Below are 23,147 nucleotides of genomic sequence, written 5' to 3' on the forward strand. Positions count from 1 at the left end.
CTGTCACACTCCACTGTGTACTATCAAATAAAAGTTAATACTGATCACTGACACTGGCGACCATTTTGAACTTACGTCACACTTAAGGTGGGAAACTCTACCTGGAGGATTGTAAAACAAGCATTACTTTAACACAAATGAGGACTTCATAGACCTAACAGTTGTCAGATTTGCTAGCGATCTCAGGAAAACAACTACAATGACTGCTTTAATTTAGTAGGGAAGTTAGCTAGCTTACCAGCTAGTTGGCTACTAGCTATCTACCTAGGCTAGATTCCAGTAGCTAGCTATAGTGGGCCAAATATATTACCTTAAAATTTGAACCTACAGTCTATCCCTCTCGAATCTTTTGTTTTTAACGTTTGTTTGTCCAATTCCCGACCTTTTGTATGATGTTAATCTTGGTACACAACAGTAGGACATAGCTGGGCTGTACTTGCTCTTCCAGGCAGACTTTCCCGAGTATGACATACTGTAAATTCAACATGGCCGCCATGGGACTAAGGTCTATTATCTTTAAAACATGGTTAGGGTTTGTTTCCTTGTTTGTGAAAAGCAGAGGTAATTGAGAATACAATCATGAAGGGTTTCATTCCCTAATGCTGCTGTTCATGTCAATTTTGAAATCTAAAATTCACTAGCTCATTCTTAAAAACCGCAGATGACTTTACCCTCAAAAACATTTTTTTTTTTAAATTTAAGATCATTGACTCTTTTTTAAATTTAACAGTAAGGCATCATGTGCTTTACTTCCATGACAATGATCATTCTGAGCAGGCGTCTGCCATTGCAGATAAGCCCATCTCATTTTGGAATAAAACTTTTCGCATAATCTCTGTTGCTGTGATCACAGTAGAGGGTGTAGGGAACCAAAAAGACGTTTTCTACAAGTGACGTTCACAGAGCTGCTACTGGACGCGGGGGATGTCTCCAGCTGTGACGAGGAGGGTCTCCATTTTTTGTGTTTACATTTCCCAAAGTGACGTTGGCACTTTTATTACGTATTGAGGCCTCCAGTAATTTCAGTGGCACAACGCTCAGATATAAGGTTCTGGGCCAGAGCTGAGCCTCGAACAGCCCGGTATATGGGCGGGTTCTGACACTGAGGAAGCTGATTTTTGATTGGCTAGCGCAAGTCAAATCGACCAGTGACGGCTCAGATAGTGGAACTTTTCTTAAATTGGGTTAGGATGAAAGAGGTTCGACTATACTATGGCTATTAGACAGCTAACTATTACTAACAAACAGCAACTAGAGGAGCCACTGGAGCCTCCATGGCGCCAGAGTGCCAGAACCGGTCCATATGTCTCTGGTTTTGGGTGATATTGTAGTGCTTGTGGTCTATAGTACAGTAGCATCAACACAATGGTCCAATAGACAGATCAGATAGAAGATATCATACAGATGGTCCAATACAGTTATAGTACAACATCTATACATCAACTATACATTGTGCGTTATTTTTTTTTCCTTTGTTTTATTTTGAAGGAGGGGAGGTCTGACGGGTAGGACTTGGTCACCATTAAATCACTGCTGTAAGGACGGTGGGGTGGGGTGGGGTGGGGTGGGGGGGGGGGGGGGGTTTGGGGGTGGAGGGGTGGGTGGGTGGAGGGGGGGTGCAGAGCCCTAGATAGACAGTGTTTGGCCATTATAGTTTTCAGTAGCAGCCATTTTTAGCGCTACAATCCTGCTCCACTGCCGCCACAACGTAGCTAAAGATGCGTAGAACATCTTTTTGGAGTATTTGGCATCTCTTGATGTTATGAAAATACATTTGCAGTCAACACTTTAGTTCCACAGAAGAGGCAGCAACATGGCGCCCACAGCCCAACCTGGCCAAACTTTCTATCTATGGCTCTGGTTAGGAAAGGAGGGTTAGGGCAGAGGGGTTAGGGTAGGAAGGGAGATACGGGTTAAGGGTTTAAGGGGTTAGGATAATAAGGGGAAAAGGGGTTAAGGTAAAAGGACTTAAGGGTTAAGATACTAAGGGATTTAAGGAGTTGTTGAGTTGGGTTTACGGCGATGATGGATTTACTGGGAGACAGGATATAAGAGATTTATGGGTGAAGGGGACAGGGTTAATATGAGTCTTATGGGTTGTTAATGTTAGGATATGACTGTGGCCTCCATAACTATAGCAGGGTCTTCTATGTCGGCTTTACTTTGAACCATCCTCAGCTCCAGCTGGGGCGGACTGGGCCTCCTACCAGGACCTGCTAACTCTGAGAGACAGAGAGAGGAGGAGCAGAGAGATGGGGAGAGAGATGAAGAGATTCAGTGTGACAAAAACGTAATCAGCAACTTTTAAGTCACATTCAGCAAGATTTTTTTGTAAAAAAACACGTCCCATCCCCTGTAATTGAGACTATTTGCCTAAATGTAATTCTGGTGTTGGGTATGGACACAATGGATCTTTTCCTCTCTTGTCCCTTTGGTATCCTTTGCTATAAAGCGATTGGTTGGTAAACGTATGTGCTGTGTGCAGTTTAGTGACATCACTTTACATGATTTCTGGGTATTGAAGTTAAAAATTTTTAGGTACCTCTCGCTGCAATTTGGAGCTGCCAACGTGCAAAGTTGCCTAATGCAGCTTCACTTCAAATTTTTTAAAAGGTACAAACATCTCAACACTGTTACAGCTCCTGCATTATTGATCTGTCCCATTACAAAAGTGGCAAATTTTCAATAGACTTGCACAGAATCTTAGGCATTTAACCAATGCTCTTATCCAAAGCAACATACAAATTTGTGACAAATTAACAGAACACAAAATGTTGACACAAATCTCTTAATTGGCAAAGCCGCTATCGACTGTTATCAACAGTGTCATTAATGGCCACTAGTGACAAGTTGTTAATAACTTGCCACAAAACTCTCCTTTAACTGTCCTGTCGTTTGTTTGTTTTGTCTCCAGGACACCAACAGCATAGGTTTATTAATTTTGAGTTAACTTGAAGAACAGATTTTTTTAAATTAATAACACCTAATAACGTTTACCTATTTCACTCTGTCAATGTGTTCAACATTGATTATATGGCCTGCTTTTCTCACCGTGAGCATAAGATATGGTCCTCTGGATAACATGGTGCATCACTGAAAAGGTCTTCTCACAGGCCGTCTGAGAGAGAGAGAGAGGGAGAGAGAGAGAGAGAGAGAGAGAGAGCAACATGATCGAGAGAGATCGAGAGAGAGAGAGAGAACATGATCGAGAGAGAGAGAGCAACATGATTGAGAGAGAGAGAGAGAGAGAGAGCAACATGATCGAGAGAGAGAGAGAGAGAGCAACATGATCGAGAGAGAGACAGAGAGAGAGAGAGAGAGAGAGAGAGAGAGAGAGAGAGAGAGAGAGAGAGAGAGAGAGAGAGAGAGAGAGAAGGTTGCTTTTTACAGTGTCCTACCAAAACTTGCCTTGTGTGTGTGTCTGCATCCATGCATTTAGTGTCATTGGGGTCATGGTGTGTGTGTGTGTGTGTGTGTGTGTGTGTGTGTGTTGTGTGTGTCTGTATGCCCGCCTACCTTTAGGTCATTGGGGTAGTGGTGTGTCCATGCTAGCAGCATAGCAGCAAACAAATCTCCAGTTCCTACAAACACGGCGTCCACCTTGGGAACTTCCATACGAACTCTCTGTGTCGTCCTGCTGCCGTCTGGAAGAACTGAGCAGCAGAGCGGAGACACAAAAGGTAGAAGTTAGGTTTAGTTTTGATCCTCTATAAGAAACTGGACTTCATGTTAAAATGTACCACACACACACACATACACATACACGCGCGCATGCATTCATGAATAAGAGGGCATGCCTGTCACCTTATTACAAAAGCTTATTGTTGAATACATGCACACATGTATTTGAATGTAATTCTCTAAAACTTTGTCCAGCTTACACCCAATTAAAATCACATTTTCTGGCAAAATACACTTGCAAGGTAACACAAGATAACTTTTTTTTCAGAGGGCATTTTTTGCCCCCTTGGCCTGATTTTTAGGTTCATTTTGGTCCTTTTTGTGGGTTGGGGGTTTTTAATTGCTCCATTAACTAAAACATTAGCATTCCATATTGGCAAATAACCACTCAACCCACTAAGATTCGGATTATCTTAAATCATAATGTACCACGCTTCTTTGCCACTTCTGGAAACTTGCAGCGAGCCTTACAGAAGAGGACAAAGCCGTTTCCCCCATTCTGTCCCCAAACAGTTCAGCTTTCACCCCTCAATTACTCAATTACTACTCTTGTGGATTAAGAAAAAGTAGAAGTCCTTAGGTTTATAGGAGCTCATTGGGAACAGGAATCAAATCTATAGAAAACTGAGATACCAGCTGTAAGACTGAAAACCTCCAGTAAACTCTTGAGCTGAATACACAAAGTCCAAGGCACTCTAAATCCAGTAAGGAGGGAAGAGACTAAAAGCTTGAAATTTAAAAAGCCATTATCAATAGAGACAATAAAGGCTTTTTAAACTTCAAGCTCTTAGTCTCTTCCCTCTTCCCTCCTTACTGGATTTAGAGTGCCTTGGACTTTGTGTGTATACACAAAAGCTCAAGAGTTGACTTTTTTCTCACTGGAGGTTTTCAATCTTAGAGTCAGTATCTGAGTTTTCTATATATATTTTGAATGATATTGGTTGTTTTATTTTTGTTGACACAGTGGTTTGTGTGGGGTGGCCATTCTCTTCTATTGCTGGCTGTGTGGTGTCAACAGTTTCTACTGCTTCAGGCTGCGTACTTGGCTGTTTAGTGAGCAAAAAATGCTCAGTTTTTCTCACTCTGAACGCACTGGAAAGAAACGCCCAGGCACAGGCTGGTACGAATCACCTATGGTGGCCCACAGGGGACAGCAGCTGCATTCAAGCATATTTGACATATTTGACTTGTCTCACACAAACACACACACACTCAAATGCATTCATACGTCACCTACCAGTGCGCTGGCTGCCCAACGAGACGAGGAAGCGGTCTCCCAGTCTGGAGGGCAGGTCAGAGGAGGTGATGACCACCGTGTCCGGGCCCATGGCATGGAGCAGGTCCATTACCTGCAGCAGCAACACACAGCAAGGAGAGTCAGTAAGGCTCGTTAGTGAGAGAGTGAGTTACTGAGTTACCTAGTTAGACAGCAATGTGCATGGAGCCTAAACAAACCATGTGATGCTGTCGAAATACTGAAATACTGCTGGAGCCTATTGTATAAACCTATAAGCGATGTACGCAAAAATCTTAAAGAGTTTAAAATAGAGGAGAGAAGGGGAAAGGAAAAGAAGGAAAGGAAAGGAAAGGAAAGGAAATGAAAGGAAAGGAAAGGAAAGGAAATGAAAGGAAAGGGAAGGGAGGAGAAGAAGGAGAGAGGAGAGGAGTGGAGGTGATAAGTGGTCTGTTACCTCCACAGCGTCTTTCTCTGTGCTAATGTTTTTCCCTGTCAATAACCTGAAACACAAGCAAACAATTAACCATCTTGTCAACAGCAACAGTGAAACAGTGGCATCACAAAAAAACAAACATACAAATTGAAGGGAAAGCAGGAAAACAGAAATACCCGCTGGAAAGTCAAAAGAAACCTAAAATTATTGAAAAAACCATTACGACCCCTAACCCCTCTTACCTCGCTCATTGGTAAACAAAACTGGGACAAAGTGCAATAAGTTTGGTTGAAAAAAAATACAATTTGTCTGAGGTTTCTGACCAATGTGCTTCTTATTTCTTTGTGTTATCACAGTCTACCGTTTGCCGTCGTCCACAAAGTCAAGTGGGTCTTCACAGGACCTTTAACGGACCTTTAATCGGTTTCTGTAGTCCTATTCAAAAACCAGTAGGTGGAGCCATCTGACAGTAATGCTGTAGTGGCAGGAGCAGCTGCATCTTCTTTTAACTGTTTTTTTTAATAAATGCTGAGCATCAAGGCACTGCGTCCAAAAAAGCAGCTGATGGATACCTGGACCCTCAAGATATCTGCCTGTTTCCATATGGGGGATCATCTAAAATTCATCTACATCTAAACAATAGATGCCAGAGATGTTAAAATCAGTGGAAAATGTTCTAAAAATTCAAACTAAAATGAACAAGGGAAGGGTAGGAGGGGATGTAAAGCATATCTGCTGTTAATTCTCCCCGAAAATGGAGGGATTAGATAACAGCATCAGAACTCTATGAGTGGCGTTACATAAAGCCATTTTGTCTGATTCTCTGCTGCTCACTCAGTTACAAACTCGCTTATTTTGTGTGACGATGATTGTAATTCAAATAAATAAAAAAAAATGTCATGCTAGATTTGAAAGATTTTAAATGAATCAAAAAATAATAAAAAATATTTACAAATAAATACATAAAAGTACTAAATATAAATGTATTACAATTACATTAAAATTGAATTAAATTAAATTGAATTAATTAAATTAAATAATAGTACTCACTCAGCCTCAAACTGGTTAGGAGTGATAATATCAGCGACAGGAACCACCTTGTTCTTATAGACCGGATGGAGGTTTTGGGGAACGTACTGAAGAAAGAGACACACACAGGTAAGAAACACACAGAATACACATACAATGCTCTGAGGAATGGACACACACACACACACACACACACACACAAAACACACACACACAAATGCATACACAAGTAGGCTGCGTTAATTCGAAGCTTTTCCAGTATCTTTGTTTTCATTGTTTTAAATGAAATTTAAATCGTGAGCTCTAACTGACAGAATTTGATCTTGAGCCCTGAACATCCGCATCCCCTCACGCTGTCTTATACACACACACACACACACACACACACACACACACGCACACGCACAGCGAGTCAGAGTGAGTCAGTGTGTACAGCTCTGTCAGATCATAATAATCCATTTGTCACTGGGAAATGAGCCTTGTAACACCCCCCTCTAAACATAAACACAAACACACACACACATATATACAGACATATGTGCGCATACACACACTCACTTGTACCCACCCACGCACATACAGGCACGAACATCCTATGCCATTTTAAAAATCCATCTAACAAGAAAACAGATGCACACACAGACCCGGACACAAACAGAGAAACAGATACAGACGCAGATGCACACACACACACACACACACACACACACACACACACATACAGAGTATACGGTTCACAGTAATCTCACCATAGATCCATGATCTCCAAGGACAGGGTCACACACTGAAATGACAAACATTCAGTCAGCCACTCAGCAAAGACCTGTAAGGCTGTAACAACCACCGCATTACAGTAATGCTGTGGTGATAGCAGTAATAAAACTGGATTTGGAAATGCAACCATCATCTCTGCCTTTTGTTGTTGTCATTTGTACGTTTTTGCAGTCGAAGCTTATAGATCGACAGACAGAAACTCCCCTATCACTGTTTGAACCTAAAGGAAAAATCCACCCTAAAACCCTTTAACACTGTTACAAAACAGCTTTTGGGGATGTATCTTGCATTTATGGGTCCATTTTGTTGTTTGGTGGTGTGTTTTTCTTATTCCTGTGGATAACTGGCTAAACGTAGATAATGTGACGTCTTGTCCAGATATGTCCAGCACAGCTACAATGGAGTTTGATAGCAGGAAAATGTGAAACTATCTAAAACATCAACAGTAAATGGCAAGTTTTGCTGTCAGTCCTTCAGAATCAAAGAGCGAGAGCTTCTTTCTAGACTCATCATTTTGCACCAACCTTCAACAATCACACAGAGACAAATCCATCGTAGAAGAGGCAGAGAGACCAAATTCTCCACCAACAGCAGCCTCAATATATAGACCAGAATGCAATGCAGCCACAAGACATGTTGAGTTTTCAGTAAGGGAAGGCACAACTCGCTTTTTCTCAACCGGAAAAAGTTCGCTCTTTTGCTTTTACTGTGCTATTGCTATTGCTCTCTCCACCTACATGTATAACACGCAGCTGTAATGCAACAAGTTCACGCCGGTTCTCTGGGGTTTGTTGAAGGGCATTCTGGGAAATGTAGGAAATCGCAGACAAGGCAGGTTGAAGGAAAGTGGGTATACCAGAAAGGTAAATTACAACACTTCATCACAAAATACCTCCTGGGATGCATTGAACATCACAGATTGATGCTATATAACAGTGTGAGAGCATCTGAGGATGGATTTTTCCTTTAAATAATTCACCAAGCAACATCCTACATGTGCAGACCGCAGTATAACACACACTGCAATTCCTGTCCAGAACAAGAAGCACTTAACCTTGCACACACACATTATGCATATGATCCATTTCAACAGTTGCAGTAGGTCTCCACACTATCCACAAACACACAGTGTACAGGCCAAGCTGCTAGGGCTTTGACTTGAGTGAAACTGACTGCAACAAGAGATGAAAATTCTCCTGGCTGGAGAGAAACCCGAGAGTTGGCTGCAGTGAGCGCTGGTTCAGATCTGAGGTTGGCTTAGTTTAGGGTTGGGGGACTAGGAAGGAGGTGTTTCTTTTACGCCAAATTTTGACAGAGCGGGGTAATGTTGCAGTAGTGGCCAGATCCAACACACACTAATGCCAATCGAATGCCAGTTAAAGTGAAAATCAACTGGGTTGTCATTTTAAAAATTGGTTTTAAAGGTTTTATGTTTCACATAATCTTGGGGTTCATCACGGGCCAAGCCAGCTGAGCCAGGTTTTACTCATGTTAAAGCTGCACAAAACGTTGGTGGAGGGGTCTTGTTGAATTTTCCCAGAAGTCATGTATCATGACATCAGTAAACTGAACACTCCTCAGAGCTAAATTTCTTCTTCTTAGTGTCTGGTGGAGGTGGCCATTGTTGATGAGTCCAGCTTTCTCTCTGCTGTTTAGGAGAAAGTTTTGTATTTCGCTCTTAAGTTTCAATTCGTCACTTCCTGGGTGCTGAGAAGATTTCCCACCAGTGACCACTGACACCACAATGATAATAATCAAATCTAAGGCAACTCAATTACGAGTGGATGGGACGCTCTTCAGTATTGCAGTCCCACTGTGTGATTCAGGCTGATAAGACAGGTGTATTTTCTCATTAAAAAATCTTGCCTAATATATTACTTCTGATAGGTGGAGCTGACTTCAGGCTCTTGGGACTCACATCCCCCAAAATGCCACCAATGAGGCAGAACCAAGCAACATGGTGAGAATAAGGAAGCACCAAAAGTTGGCTTCAGGCTGTAGGACTAAACAACAGAGGCTGCATCTATTTCTTAGGTATATCAATCAAGTTCTGGCCCAGCAAGCTACAGCTCACCTGCAACCAACTGTTGAACGATGCTCATTGCCAACATATGTGGAATATTTTTTTTTATTCTAAAAACAGGTAAATTAATGATTCATGTGTTCTGCTTGTGTTTTTCTTTATGCTGGATGCTGTTTTTTTGGTATGCAAAAATACCAATAAAATACATACCATACACCAGGTTGGGGTTAGCTCTCTTTAGCTCCTGAACAATGTCCACCACCATCTCCAGGAAGGATGTGTCTCTGGTATACCCTAAATACAACACACACACACACACACACACACACACACACAGAAATACAGAGAGATACACCCAAACAAGATACACACACAGACAGACACAAAACCAAATAATATAGACACATACACACATTAGTATATTCATTAGTTACTTTGTCATTGTAATCAGTTATTAAGTCATTTTTAATTTAAAGTCCAAAAATCACCGTCAACAGAGCAGCTCTAGTGGAGTGGAGGTTATTGCATTGCATGTAACATGATTGAAGCAATATGAATAAAAAATGATAACTTAACTCTGTTACACTTCCTGAAAAACTAATGAAACTGCAGCAACTTTTGAAAATATGGTGCTGACTTGCTGAAGGCTATGGTCATACGTTTCGTTTCAATGCGACTTTTATCATCCAATCACGCAACGATGCATTAAATGACAAATATCTGATTTCGCCCACATTGTTGCTATCAGATCTTCAAAGCTAGCTATGGAAGTGGTCAAATTTGCATTGAGTTCTACTTGTGTGCAAACAAGCAATATAAACAGATGGAAAAGGAGAGTGGGGGGAAAAGTAATGCAGACACGTATTTATAAATGCAGCCACAGGAGACGCATAACAGCCATTTTCAGACTGAGGACAAACCGAAAAGTGACCTAATAAAATACAGTATCTTAAGAATCAGATGTCAAAAATCATATCGAATTGACAAGTGTAACCATCGCGTTAGATTACCACGAAACATAATCTGATTGCATTACTGAAAAGGAGTAGCCTACTCCAATGGATTATATTGCAGATTTTGAGCAAGTAATCAGTAATCTGTGAGGGATTTTGAAAGTAATCCTCCCAACTGTGTTAGTGTGCTGATGGTGTAGTCAGCAAGGGAAAGGATAAGAGCAGTGTGAGAGCGAGTGACAAGCTAGTGTGTGTGTGTGTGTGTGTGTAGGTGTGTGTGTGTGATTTTCAGTGTGTGTGTTAACCTGTTAAAACGTAGTCATAGTGGTGTACGTTGTTCAGTTTGATTCCTTCATAAAGAACATGGAGCTCGTCTGCTGTCAACACCTGACCTTTCCAATGGGAATAACCTGCAGAGAGGAAGAGGAAGAGGAAGAGGGAGAGGAGAGGACTTATTGTGCAAGTTTCTAAATTGCTGACTCCAATCTCTCAACATTTCAGTGGTACACAAATCTAGACACACACACGTACAAGTACACAGACACACATACATCCTTGTACTTCCATCATTATGAGGGCTTTCCATTGAAAGTTTTACACATTTATTCCCTAACCCTTACCTCAACCTTAACCTAAACCTATTCTTAATTCTAATTTTAACCCTAAACCCAAGCCCTATCCATAAACTAGCCACTTGAAGAATAGAGGACCTGTAAAATGACCTCACACAAACGCTCACTCCGAAGGTTCACACCAACCATGTTTGGAGCGTTTTATTCAACCTCCGGAGCGTTTACTCCTTAGTTTGGTTCATTTCTGCAGGTGAGATTGATCCCATTCAAACTTGAGTGGCACCAAATAACGGCACCGAGACACTTGATTATATGGGTCTCGGTCCTCTTCCAATGGAACTGCAGTGCAGTTTGTTAGGAGTGAGAACGCTATCCGAAGCAACTGCAGGAAAATACCCCAAAACAAAAGGTTTTATGGGTAAAAGGAGACGGCTGTTGATAGCCAGCAGTTCCTCATGCTTGGAAAGCACAGCATAACAAAATGAAGCGAGGGCAAACCGCAGTCTGGACTGATGCTCATATTCAGCCATTTCTTCATCTGTTCTTAAATGGTATGGACACCAGAGGCGGTAAATTACAGCAAAGAACTCAGACAAGTCCATCATACTTAGCTAAAGTGACAGGGACTGGAAGTGGATTTGTTGTGACTTCCTCTGACGCTTCCAAAATCTCTAACCTGGCAAGATGACAGACTACCAAAACTCTGTCCCAATGAACAAGCTACTTGTGAGTCATGTGTGACTTTTGTTTACAAGCCCTGGTTCACTTGTAATAGTGTGAACCTAAACAAACCAAATACAAAAGCCAAAACAAAAGTAAACTTTTCCACTGTGGTTGGGATCAAAGGAAACAAACTGTAGGTGTGATCGCACCCTAAATCTCAAACTGGTTCTCACAAGGATAAAAGAACAACACACACACACAAAAACACACACACACACACACGCGCACACACACACACACACACACACAGGCCTGTCTGTGCTGGTCCGGCCACAGTATCTGGTCTGCCCAGGGAGAGAGAGGGCAGGCTGGGGAGGACAAGGAGATCGACCCCTCCAGTCACATACACACCTACACTGGGTCAGTGTGTGGAGTGTGTGTGTGTGTGTGTGTGTGTGTGTGTGTGAGCGTAAATGTGCATTAGTGGGTCTATCTATGTGTGCATATGTGTGTGTGTGACATACATGTTTATGTTTGCATGTGTTAGTGCATCCTGTGTGTGTGTGTGTGTGTGTGTGTGTGTGTGTGTGTGTGTGCGTCTGTGACGTGTTTGCTGCAGGCTGATGATGTCGCAGCTCCAGGTGAGTCACAGTCGGGTCACGTGGTGTGGTGCTGGTTGCTAAGCAACAAGCCAGCAGAAAGCCGGAGGGGCCAAGAAAGAGAGATGAGCAGTCACCACTGTTCACGACGCTCTGTGTGTGTGTGTGTGTGTGTGTGTGTGTGTGTGTGTGTGTGTGTGTGAGGGAAGAAAGCAGTCCTATAGATAAGAGCTGGTTCTGACGTCATCATTTGCTGCTGTCGCAATTCAGACAGCCTGCTACTGTTTACTGCTGCGTCTTCTCGCTCTGTCTCTCTTTCCCTCTCTCTGTCTCTCTCTTAACTCAGTTTGTCTTTCACTGTCGGTCTCTCTCTTCCTTTGTCTCACTTCCTCCACCTTTCACTGTCTCTCTCTGTGTCTGTCACTGTCTGTCTCTCTGACTCCGTCTTTCACCGTCTCTCTTTCTCTGAATTTCACCATCTGTCTCTCTCTCGGACACACACAGATCCACGCACACGTCTTCTTCAATTTGCTGTATCAAATCACAGACTCCCCTCAAACAAATGGCCAACAAATATTATTTTCACGTTCACATAATCTGATTAAACTAATCCTTGTGCCATAATCTAGGGCGACGGTTCTCAGACATTTTCAGGTTAACATCCCTCAAAGAGAGACACATCGTGCGGCAGAAAAATGAATCGTGATATTAGCTCCATTTTATTCTGCTGTTGTAAACACAAATGAGAAGGCTTGCCCATCACAATTTCACAAGCGCTCCGTCAAAATTATATTATTTGCACTTTGTAATGACATTTTAAATTGTTGTTTATTCTAGCAAGACAATGGCATTGCTAGAAAGGTTTGTGGCTCAGAAATAAACATAAATCTGCACAGTCATACTTTGTTGTCACTGAACTTTATTACATTGTATCAAATCATATTTTGAGATAAGAATATCGTCCCATCCCTGATAACCACTTCATTGAATATGGTGTTTGGCAAAGGAAAAAGAGGCAGCTGGTAAGCGCTTTGTTTTGAAAATTAAAAGACATGCGGGACTCTTTCTCTCTTTTTAGTTTCTACTTGAGCCATGATGCTGGCGGTAAGTGCAGCAATTATCAATCAGGGTAAGAAACAACGACAAATTATTGTTTCGTTTATCGTTATCATGGTAAATGTGACAATATATCGTGTTATGGATTTGCGGACTTCTCGCCAAGTCACTGATCTATGGTGCTTGTGTAAAAACCTGGTCTGGATGTTTATGGGTCATGGAGGCACGTCTCATCACAGATGTTGGGTTGAATTAGACCTACAACACCTCCAGAAAGCCCAACAGTAAATTATAGTATTCCACCCCTCTCTATACCAGATCCTGCCACTGACAAGTCCTACACTCCCTCACACAACACTTACCCTACACTACACCTACAATTAGGCTTACCCCAATCCACAACATCACAACAGATCATTTTCATTATTTTCAAACCCAACATCATTCATCTCAACAACAGTGAAAGGACAAAAAGGATGTCCAACCCTACTGGTTTCAAACGGCCGATTCACCAGTTTAGAAACCACAATGTACCAACAATCAGAGGCTAAAGGGACGACTGACCCTGCTGGTTTGAAAATGAACTCAACTGACCAAGGGACAGTTGTATGGAGTAGGTCATGATCACTTTGGACTCAAACTAAAGCCAATCAAAAACTAGACAACCGTGACATGAAGTGGTCAAGGTCATCCATTGCATATCAATCAACAATGGGGAAACACTGGGAAACACTGGGGAAAAACACTTCTGTCTACAAGCCACAGTGGTAATAAGTCCCAAAATAAAGCAGCCACTTTCACCACTAACCCTAACCCTATATTTAGAAAAAGATGGGACCTCCAAAGGATGGCTGACTGAAAAAGTGACTGATAAGGTAGACAAACCTACCTGCCACAGCCAAAATTTACCAGCATTTGGCTAGTGGCTGATGTTAATTTTCCACCCCTTTCTGTCCCAGCGGTGAGAAATAAAAGTCCACAGAATAATCTTTCTGTTATTGTTCTTCTACATATCGGTATGTGTTCAAAGCAGAAAACTGTCCAAAAACATATAACAGGATAGGATTTTTAATGATTTACTGATACTGGGAGCAAGTCTGCATCCCTGTGGTCCTGGACAGACCACATCCGCAGCAGCTGGGCAGATATGTTTGTTATCACAGCACTCAGTTGATTCATTCTTCAAGTTCAGTTTGCACCAATAACAGGAGTTGAGACCGCACACCAGTGCAACACAAGGGAAAGACACTGTGTGGATTTGTCAATCATGGGACCAGCAATTACACTACAATTTAATAAGTAAACAAGTATCAAAATTAGACCGGTGCTGTGGTATGTATTGCTTTTCAAAGTTTGAATTTTTTACCTTTAATTACAGCGTCCCCATCCGGCCAATCACTGTCATTTTTTAAACACCAGAACACAGTGCCAAAATTCATCAAACCCTGCAAGTGCAAACCAGAGCAGTGGTGCAGTTACGGAGATTTCAACCTTCAATTATAGCGCCCTCATCAGGTCAATCAGTGTAATGTATTAAACACCAGTGCCAAAACACGTCATCCCTCCAAATTTCTTCAAAATCGGACCAGTGATGTCTGAAATATTGCGCTTGAGTTATAAATTTTGACCTTTACTTATACTGGCCCATTGGGACCACAAGTTGTTTTATTCAAATATCAAGGACACAGAAGGGACAGAAAGAGAAAACACACACACTGTAAATGGAGTTTATCCCCTTTCCTACAGTAACTTCTGTGTTTGAGAGTCGCTGATCTCCTCAAAACCTGACTCAGCTGGAGACTTATCAGCCCGGGTTTCAACCTCAACACGGCAACTGTCTCCACGACAACCGTCTGTCCGACACTCGCTGACGCCTCGTCATGACATAGGGGCCACTGACTGATTCATACACACCTGCCCACACACACCCACATACTCACACAGAGACAAAAACAACCTGCACGCAGCACACACACTCACACACAAACACAGAAATCTTGTAAGCCTCACCTGTATGGTTGGAGAACTGGACAGAGTTGATGGAGTCCACCTCAAACCCTAAAACCTGGAGAGAGCAAAAGAGAGAGAGAGAGAGAGAGAGAGAGAGAGAGAGAGAGAGAGAGAGAGAGAGAGAGGGAGAGAGAGAAAGAGAGAGAGAGAGAGATTGAGAAGATTAGACTGAGTGAACACCAGCTACACTTATTTTGAGAGCTCAACCTGGTCCTAAGAAGTATAGTAATACACACACAAGCACACATATCACACACACACACACACACACACACACACACACACACACACACACACACACACACACACACACACACAGGCAAAGTGTTAAGTTTACAGCTGCATTGTATTGCTCTGCTTGGGTCATTGGAAATGTGAGTAAAGGGCAAACTGAGTAAAGGGCAAGTGTCCCCTCTTGTTGTGTCCAGAGATCACACCGGTCCTCACAAGTATAGCAGAGGTACACAGATACAGACACACACACACACACACACACACCCCAGATTATTGAAAAAAAACCTCAATTTGACTCCATTTAACCCCAACTCTGACTGGAGATAAAGGCAACGTCCTCTCAGATTTACTTCAGCTAAAACCTGCCCAGAGAAAGGACAACTTCTGGTGTTTTCCCCCCTCTCCCTCTCTCCCCCTCTCTCTCTCTCTCTCTCCATCTTCCTCATCCACAAAAGAACTAATCACAGCAGAGTAAATGCTTATGAGTCACACACGCACACAGTCAATTATTGTCTGCACGGGTTTGTTTAATTGGGCTGAAGCAGTCGAGGTGAATGAGTTCTTTGTTCTGTTCGATTTAACTCTGAGATACAAGAATCTGCGCCGAGAGGGGAGGAGCAGTGATTCTCCCCTGAAAGCGGAGGGGAGGTGTTGGTTTGAACTTTGTCTGTCCTTGTATAGGTCCCTTTTTTTGTTTTTAGCTACCAGCGCTACACAGATGGTTGTGGGAAGCGCTGGTCCTGGCTCCTGCTGTTGCTCTGAGATTAATGAAAACTTGCCTGACCCATGGCATAGTTTGCTAAAAGGTGAAATATTTTTAACTTATGGCATGAGGCTTTCTAAAAACATGCTAAGCTCTCAGCGATGTCAGCAACGCAGAACACCGCGTCCTTTCAGATGAGAATAACGAGAAAAAGAAGCTTAGCGCTGTGAAGAGAGGTTCCTGATGGACGCTAGGGTTGTGCTGATGAACGATGTCATCGGCCATCGGAGATGTCTGATTGGACGATGCGACAATGTGTGTAAACGTTGGACATTGAACAACCGTAGTGGACACACATCCCAAGTGTGAAAGATCTAACAATTCTCCCCAGTCTGGTCACTAAAAATACTTTCTTTTGCGATGCTCTATTGATCCCCAAAGGAAAAATTCCATTTTCATTTGCCCCCCTCCAGAGGAAGGTCAGAGGTCAGCGACAGATACAGAGCAGCACCCCTGCAGCTGGTAGGGATTCAGTGTCTTGCTCGAGGACACTTCAGCAGGACGGATGCTTGCTGACACAGGGGGCTTGAACCCAGGACCTCTGCCTGAAGGCCGGTCTGCTTATTCACTGCACCACCCTGCTGCCTGATAACAGATTTATTAAGTCAAAATTGTTAAAATAACTTGTCAAAATAATTAAATTACCTGAGAGAGCAGTTGTTTTACTATCTCGTCAATAACTAATATGACAGGGGCAATAATTAAACAAGCAAACTGCATGAATTTCAAGTAGAGCATGGGAAGCCTAAATAGGCTCTCCTAACATTCTTAATGAATCAACAGTTTGTTTTGCTGAAGTCCCTAAAGCTCAACTTTTAAACACTGTTTCATTGCTGTTTCAGTTTCATTGCCTCATCAACAGTATTTATCTCCTTTTACACCCACACAACAAAGCAGTCAGGTGTGCAGATTCCCTTTTTGTCTGATGTCCCAATAGAAAATGTCTCTGGGAATCCTGCTGAAGTTTGCATTATTGTTACAAAAGACTTTACGGATTTAATATTGTTACAACAATCTTCAAAAGGGCAATTCCTCCCTTGGATACCCTTACACTGTTATATATCGTCAGTCTGTGATGTTCACTGCGTTCCAGGAGTTATTTTGTGATGAAGTGTTGTTGTAATTTACTTTTTCATTGTTCCCACTCCCTCAAACTGCCTTGTCTCTCCTGCCTCTTCTACTTCAGTTAATAATTTCCTACATTTCCCAGAATGTCTTTCAACAACCCCCAGAGAAGGGGCATGAACTTCAGCTGTGGGTTTTACGTGTGGGTGGATAGAGTGATAGCAACAGCATAGTAAGAGCAAGAGCAAGCGCAATTTTCCAGTCGAAAAAGAGTGTTGAGCCCCTTACACAAAATGCAACATGCCTTGTGGCTGCATTGCATTCTGGTCTATTGAGGCTGCTGTCAGTGGAGAAACTGGTCTCTCTGCCTCTTCTACAATGACTTTCTCCCTTCTCTAGAAAGAAGCCCTCGCTCTTTGATTCTGAGGGACTGACACCAAAACCTGACATCTACTGTTGACGTTTTTATGTAATTGAAAAGTTTTCTGCTACCAAACTCCATTGTAGCTGCGATGGAAATATCTCAACGTGACGTCATGTCGTCTACGTTTGGCCAATTAGCCATGGAAACAAGAAAAATACAACACCAAACAATAAAATGGAGCCAGAAATGCTAGAAACATTGCCAATGTTGCTTGCAGTGTTTAAGGGTGGATTTTTCCTTTAACTTACACATTCCTAATTATCATCAGTTACTGTAGCTACCTTATATTGACTTCCAGTTGAATTTAGAACTGATTTTAAGGTTTTGATGATTACCTTTAAAGCAATAAATGGCTTGACTCCATCCTATATAGCACCAGTGCAGAAGCGTAGTTAGATCTACAGGTAAAGTTCTGTTCCTGCTTCACTGTTCACCAAAGTCTGCATTGGAATCAGGACCCCTAAATGTAGGAAGAACCTATCTATGGCAATACATTTCCTATTGGCTATGCAGGATGCCAAATGATTGTTTATGTAAACGTGTGTATTTCTGGCCTTAGTGATGTACATGGGGCTAAGAACATGTTATTTAGGTCAGATCCTTTTTAGCTCCATTCACATGCCTCAAGTCACTGGCACAGAAAGACTGTTTACAATAGCGACTGGAAAGCTTTTACACTAGCCTCATTGGACAGTGAGGTGAGGATGTGGTATGACATTATGAGCAAAATTCTAAAAAGTAACAAACTACACACCTTTAACCTCTTTAAAGGAACACTTTTGCACCTTTGGTAAATTCCGATGTGAGGAAGCCCCTCTTGCTATATAGACACATGTAGGGTTTCATCAATTAACATGTGTGACAGTACAGATTGATCATTTGAAAGATCACAAATACTTTTTTTTGCTGCGTCCTGATGTATTACTGGCTAGCAATGCCCCTCCGCTTTAGGTTAGCTCTTGCAAGCTCACTGTTGATTTGCATATTTATGAGTTAGAGGATTATGCCACCCCCCAAAAAATCTACATACTTTACTAGTTTTTATACGCAGGTATGTATCTTTCCACCTGTCTATATGTCCGTCTATCTATAGGTTAGTTATTACATGTAGTTGTTATAGTTGATACAAGCTATACATTTGTGTTATAGAAATCATAAGCGTTTCATATAGACTTGTGTGGCCATCAACTACAAAGAGCTACTGTCATTTCCTCACAGTGCTTTATTCTACCCTGAAGAAAGTGGTAGGTTGTTGTTTCTTTAGCTTCAATATCTAAAACTGATTGAGCTATCAGCTGAAAGTTTGATGATTTGTCAGCCTCAATTAAGAAACTAATGTTGGGTAGTTAGTACAATAGCTTGACATAGTAAAATAGGCTGCTAAGCTCTTGATTTATCAGCTCAGCGTGGCTCATAACAGCTTTCTGTTGCCATTAAAAGACAGAGCTCAATGATTCACGCTCTCAGGATTCAGCAGGACAGGAGGATAATGAAGTGAGTTCGGAGGCCGACTTCAACCGGAGTAAAATGTGTTGGCAAGCATCCGCCTGAATCCCTACCGGCTCCAGGGACGCTGCTCTGTAGCTGAACCTGCACTCTGTTTTCCTCGAAGGGTGACAAGCAACAGGAAACTTTCCCTATGGGGATCAATAACATATTCAGCTTTTATTGCATTTCACACAGTAGCTTTCTACATCAAAATGCACCTGCTCAGCTCTTCTCTCAAGCAGCTTTACCTTGATAAATTGTGCGGCAGCACTGCACAGGACCACACTGTCAACATGGCAATATGCAACAAAATCAACACACCACCTGCATATTTCTGAACGCATTTTGAGGACACAACACCAAAACTCACTCGAGACGTGGATAGCATTCTTTTATGCTTATCGTTAAAATCTCACGTCATTAATCAAATTTACTACGTTTCCTTGTTTGTGAAAGAGAAAGGTAAGCAACTGTCCAGTGCAAGTTGTAACTGCACTAGAGAGCAAATCAATTGTCAACAAGGAATGGTCAAAAATTGCTAATATGAGTGCAATTTCACGCACCCATAATCCTCATTCTGTTGTGCCAGCTGACTGCATTTCTATTCAGTTTGGTGTCTATGAAATGCCGATTCTATCCAGTCCCATTCTATGGAAGCCTGTCTCCATCTTCCGTGACGTCAACCAGAGGAATCCTGTGGCAGCCAATCAGAGCCCTGCTTCCTCACACCGCCGTCTCCCGTCTGCTGAACGACCTGAGCTCCTCCGTCCTGACAGCACAGTGAGAGGGATGCCCTGCGCGCTCGCTGACATCATCAGCATCATAATTAATATCAGGATCGTTATCTTCTTCCTTATCTTTAACACCGTCTTTTATCATTATTGTTACTCTAAAAAGACAGGAGCAAGTCCTTTTTGTTTATCTGTCTGTCTATCTCACACTGTCTTAAGAAACTGACTTTTTTTTGTCTACAAGCCACAGTGAATGACAAATTCACAAACTGCAGTGGCTGCAAAATTCACCAGCCAACCCCACTTATAGTAATGCAATGATTAGCAGGTTGGCTACCTGACAAAATGAGAAGCAGATTAGACAGATTTACCATTTGGCTGGTGGCTGCTGGTGATTTCCCAACCTGACAGGATGGCATGAGAGCCTTGCAGCACAGTCAATTTTACTCCACACACTCGCAACTGTGTATTTAATATCATTCTCATCCTCCTCAACATCTCACTCAAGGCAAAAAGACTTATTTCGGATACTCCACGCACTATCAAACAGCGTAAATGTCAATACACTGTAGGGCCTGTTTCAATACTTCAATAATGGTAATAATAAGATGACACTGCGCAAACAGTAAAATGCATTTAGTAGCTGTAGTCAGGTTTAGTAAGCCTTGGTGAGCTGCATTGGTTAACGTTATTAAGCAGCCGTGTACTGGTAAGCCTTAGTCAGCTGTAGCAGTTAAATATTAGATATACTAAGTCCTGGTGGCACGCATCAAAGCCCAGCAGCCATTAGGGAAACCACAAAATACATCCTGGGGCATTGCAGGCCAAAAATAGACTCGACACTTCTTACAACAAGTGACATGTAGGCCTATAGCAGTCTCACCCTCACCACTGACTGTCAAAGCCTTGGAAAATATAAAACTGTAACAATCACCATCGTAATCATCTTCACTGTCAGTTCATCATCATCATCACCATTAACCGACAAAATGTTGGCAATTACAGACCTAAAGCAATCACTATAATCATCCTACTGTCAACACTAAGGAACATAAAGGCAAATGAAAATCACTTTGATAGCCAGCAGGTGCTAATAACCCATGTGTCCTTTCACTGTGTATCTACCTGCTGGCTTGTTAGCTGTCACCTCAGTAACAATATCTGGTCAATGCCCCATTAGGAATATCTATGAATATCTTACCTTGCCAAACAAGCTGCTCAATGCCCTGTTAACTTTTCTTTTTAATGTACTGCCTCCTTGTATATTTTACTAGTCCTAATTTTGATGCCTTCTTGTAAAACACTTGTACACTCTGCTTTTAGATAAATTAATTATTATTAATTTGGTCCTGGTTGCTAATGACAGCTACCCCCCTTGTTGTGCAAATGACCCACTATAAGCTATAAGATTGCCATAAAATATTCCCCACACATCAACACCATTACAGGTGTTCGTCTGATAGCTGGGGAACATTATGTGACTGCAGACTAGTTGAGTTCTGGGTGCAAATTGCCTGCTGAGTCCTTAGCTTGCATTTGACACATGCAAACCCGAGCAATACATTTGTTATCAGCATACCAACTGACTAGTTGAATTGACCTGTACGGGGAACGAATCGCTCGTTTTCCACATATCTTGAGACTATATCATCATTACCATTAACCCATCTGTATGGTTACTATGCTAAGTCGCTACTTGATTAGACACAAGGTCCATTATCGGACACAATTTTGCCTCTGGCAAACAGACCACTGATTAACAGTGTCTAAGTAGTTATAAAGACATGTGTCAATCATTAATTTATGTAACCTACGTATATTTTCAGATGAACGAGAAAACCTCAGTGTCGAACCCATAGGTCTATTATCGGACAATGCCAGCACCAGTAGCGGATAATGCTTAATGTTTGCTATTGTTTTGGGGTTTTCGCGGCCAGTACAGTAATGACATCAGTCCCGTTCTTCCAAAACTATTTGTTGACAAGTGGTCATCTGAAATATCATATCCCATTGCCCCATGACACAAGAGAAAACACAAGTAACCGCGGCCAGCGTTGCTTTAGGCGGTTGCGCCTGTCCGATTTCGGTAAGCAGAAATCAAAATCACTTTGTAATCTGAAATAAGGCGTGTATCGTTACAGAAATTGGCTTACACATCCATAAATTTATTTGATTACTGTCGGCTGGCTTTTTGTGCGGGGTCATCGTCCAAATTCTATGGGAAAAGGGAAATAAGCACGTCAGACAGGGTCGTGTCCGATAATGGATCTGTCGCTGCTAGCTGTCCGATAATACATGCATTTACGTTATATTTACCTGCAATGGGAAAGAGGCGCTCTTGTTGCCCACATATCCCCTGACTACATGGCTCTGTATGGACAGAACACGGCATTCCATGGCGACTCCCAGTCAGCCGAGGAGAGACGCAGATAATCCGTATTTCAACGATAATCACGACTACACAACAAGCAGAGAACAAAAATAAAAAAAGATAACGCTGATAGTTAGCAAGAAGTAGCTAGCTAGCTAACCAGCTGTCCCCGTCTCTGTCACACGCAGGATGGCGGTGTGTGAGCGCGTGTGGGGTGATAGTGATGATGTACAGTGTGCGAGTGTGAGAGAGTGTGTACGCGCGTGCGTGCCGCTACACACATACATGCAGGGCAACAAAATAGTGGGAATCGGCTTGGCAACGACCGTTAGGTGTTGTTGTTGTCGTTAACGTCAATAATCTGGAAAAGCGTCTCGCGAGCAGACCAGACAACCCCGTGTGCAGCTAACCAGAGAACTGAAGGACGAATCACACACACACACACACAGAGCTACAAACAAACACACACACACACACACACACATTCCGGTATTCTGCACAGGCAGTCTGCGCGACCACCTAAACCGGATGACGTCACTGGAAGGCTAGAAAGCGCATCATCACCACAGCTGGAATTGAATGACTGTGAATGGCACATCTCTGTTGCACTCTATTTATCATTTCTATCCTGTTCCCAATGTCTCCTCTGACCAGTTCTATTATATTCTATTGTATTCTATCACATTCTATCCTAAATGACTAAAATTTCTCCACTCTGTTCTGCCCTGCTGTTTTAGTCCAATTCTATTACATTCATTTACTGTCCAGTTTTGTGTTTTCCTTGGCAAAGAAAGACTATTTTTTGGTAGGACAAAATCCAGTGGTACAGGCAGATGTGTGTGTGCGTGTGTGTGTGCGTGTGTGTGTGTGTGACTCACACCATCTCTATCACACAGAGTCGTGACTGAGGGGAGATTTGACTTGGCAAAGACTGCCTCTGTCACCACAATAGACAGCCAGCATGATGGAGAGAGAGAGAGATTAGAGAGTGCAGAGAGAGAGAGAGAGAGAAATACACAGAAATACACAGAAGTAAGAGTG

At 42.3% G+C, this 23,147-nt stretch overlaps 1 protein-coding gene across 1 annotated transcript; it reads right to left on the reverse strand.

Annotated features, from left to right (window-relative positions):
* Nucleotides 1-1,695: 1,695 nt before the first annotated feature.
* On the reverse strand, nucleotides 1,696-22,135 carry pdxkb (pyridoxal (pyridoxine, vitamin B6) kinase b). Its single transcript, XM_071895752.2, has 11 exons — nucleotides 22,052-22,135; nucleotides 15,031-15,085; nucleotides 10,436-10,540; nucleotides 9,388-9,471; nucleotides 7,130-7,164; nucleotides 6,402-6,487; nucleotides 5,373-5,418; nucleotides 4,919-5,030; nucleotides 3,517-3,653; nucleotides 3,052-3,118; nucleotides 1,696-2,222 (listed from the first exon to the last, which is right to left on the reverse strand). Exons 1-11 carry the CDS (start codon nucleotides 22,130-22,132, stop codon nucleotides 2,107-2,109), a joined length of 924 nt encoding a protein of 307 aa, XP_071751853.1. The 5' UTR covers nucleotides 22,133-22,135; the 3' UTR covers nucleotides 1,696-2,106.
* Between the last annotated feature and the right edge of the window lie 1,012 nt (nucleotides 22,136-23,147).

This window comes from Centroberyx gerrardi, chromosome 15, assembly GCF_048128805.1.
Source record: "Centroberyx gerrardi isolate f3 chromosome 15, fCenGer3.hap1.cur.20231027, whole genome shotgun sequence".
NCBI classification, from domain to species: domain Eukaryota; kingdom Metazoa; phylum Chordata; class Actinopteri; order Beryciformes; family Berycidae; genus Centroberyx; species Centroberyx gerrardi.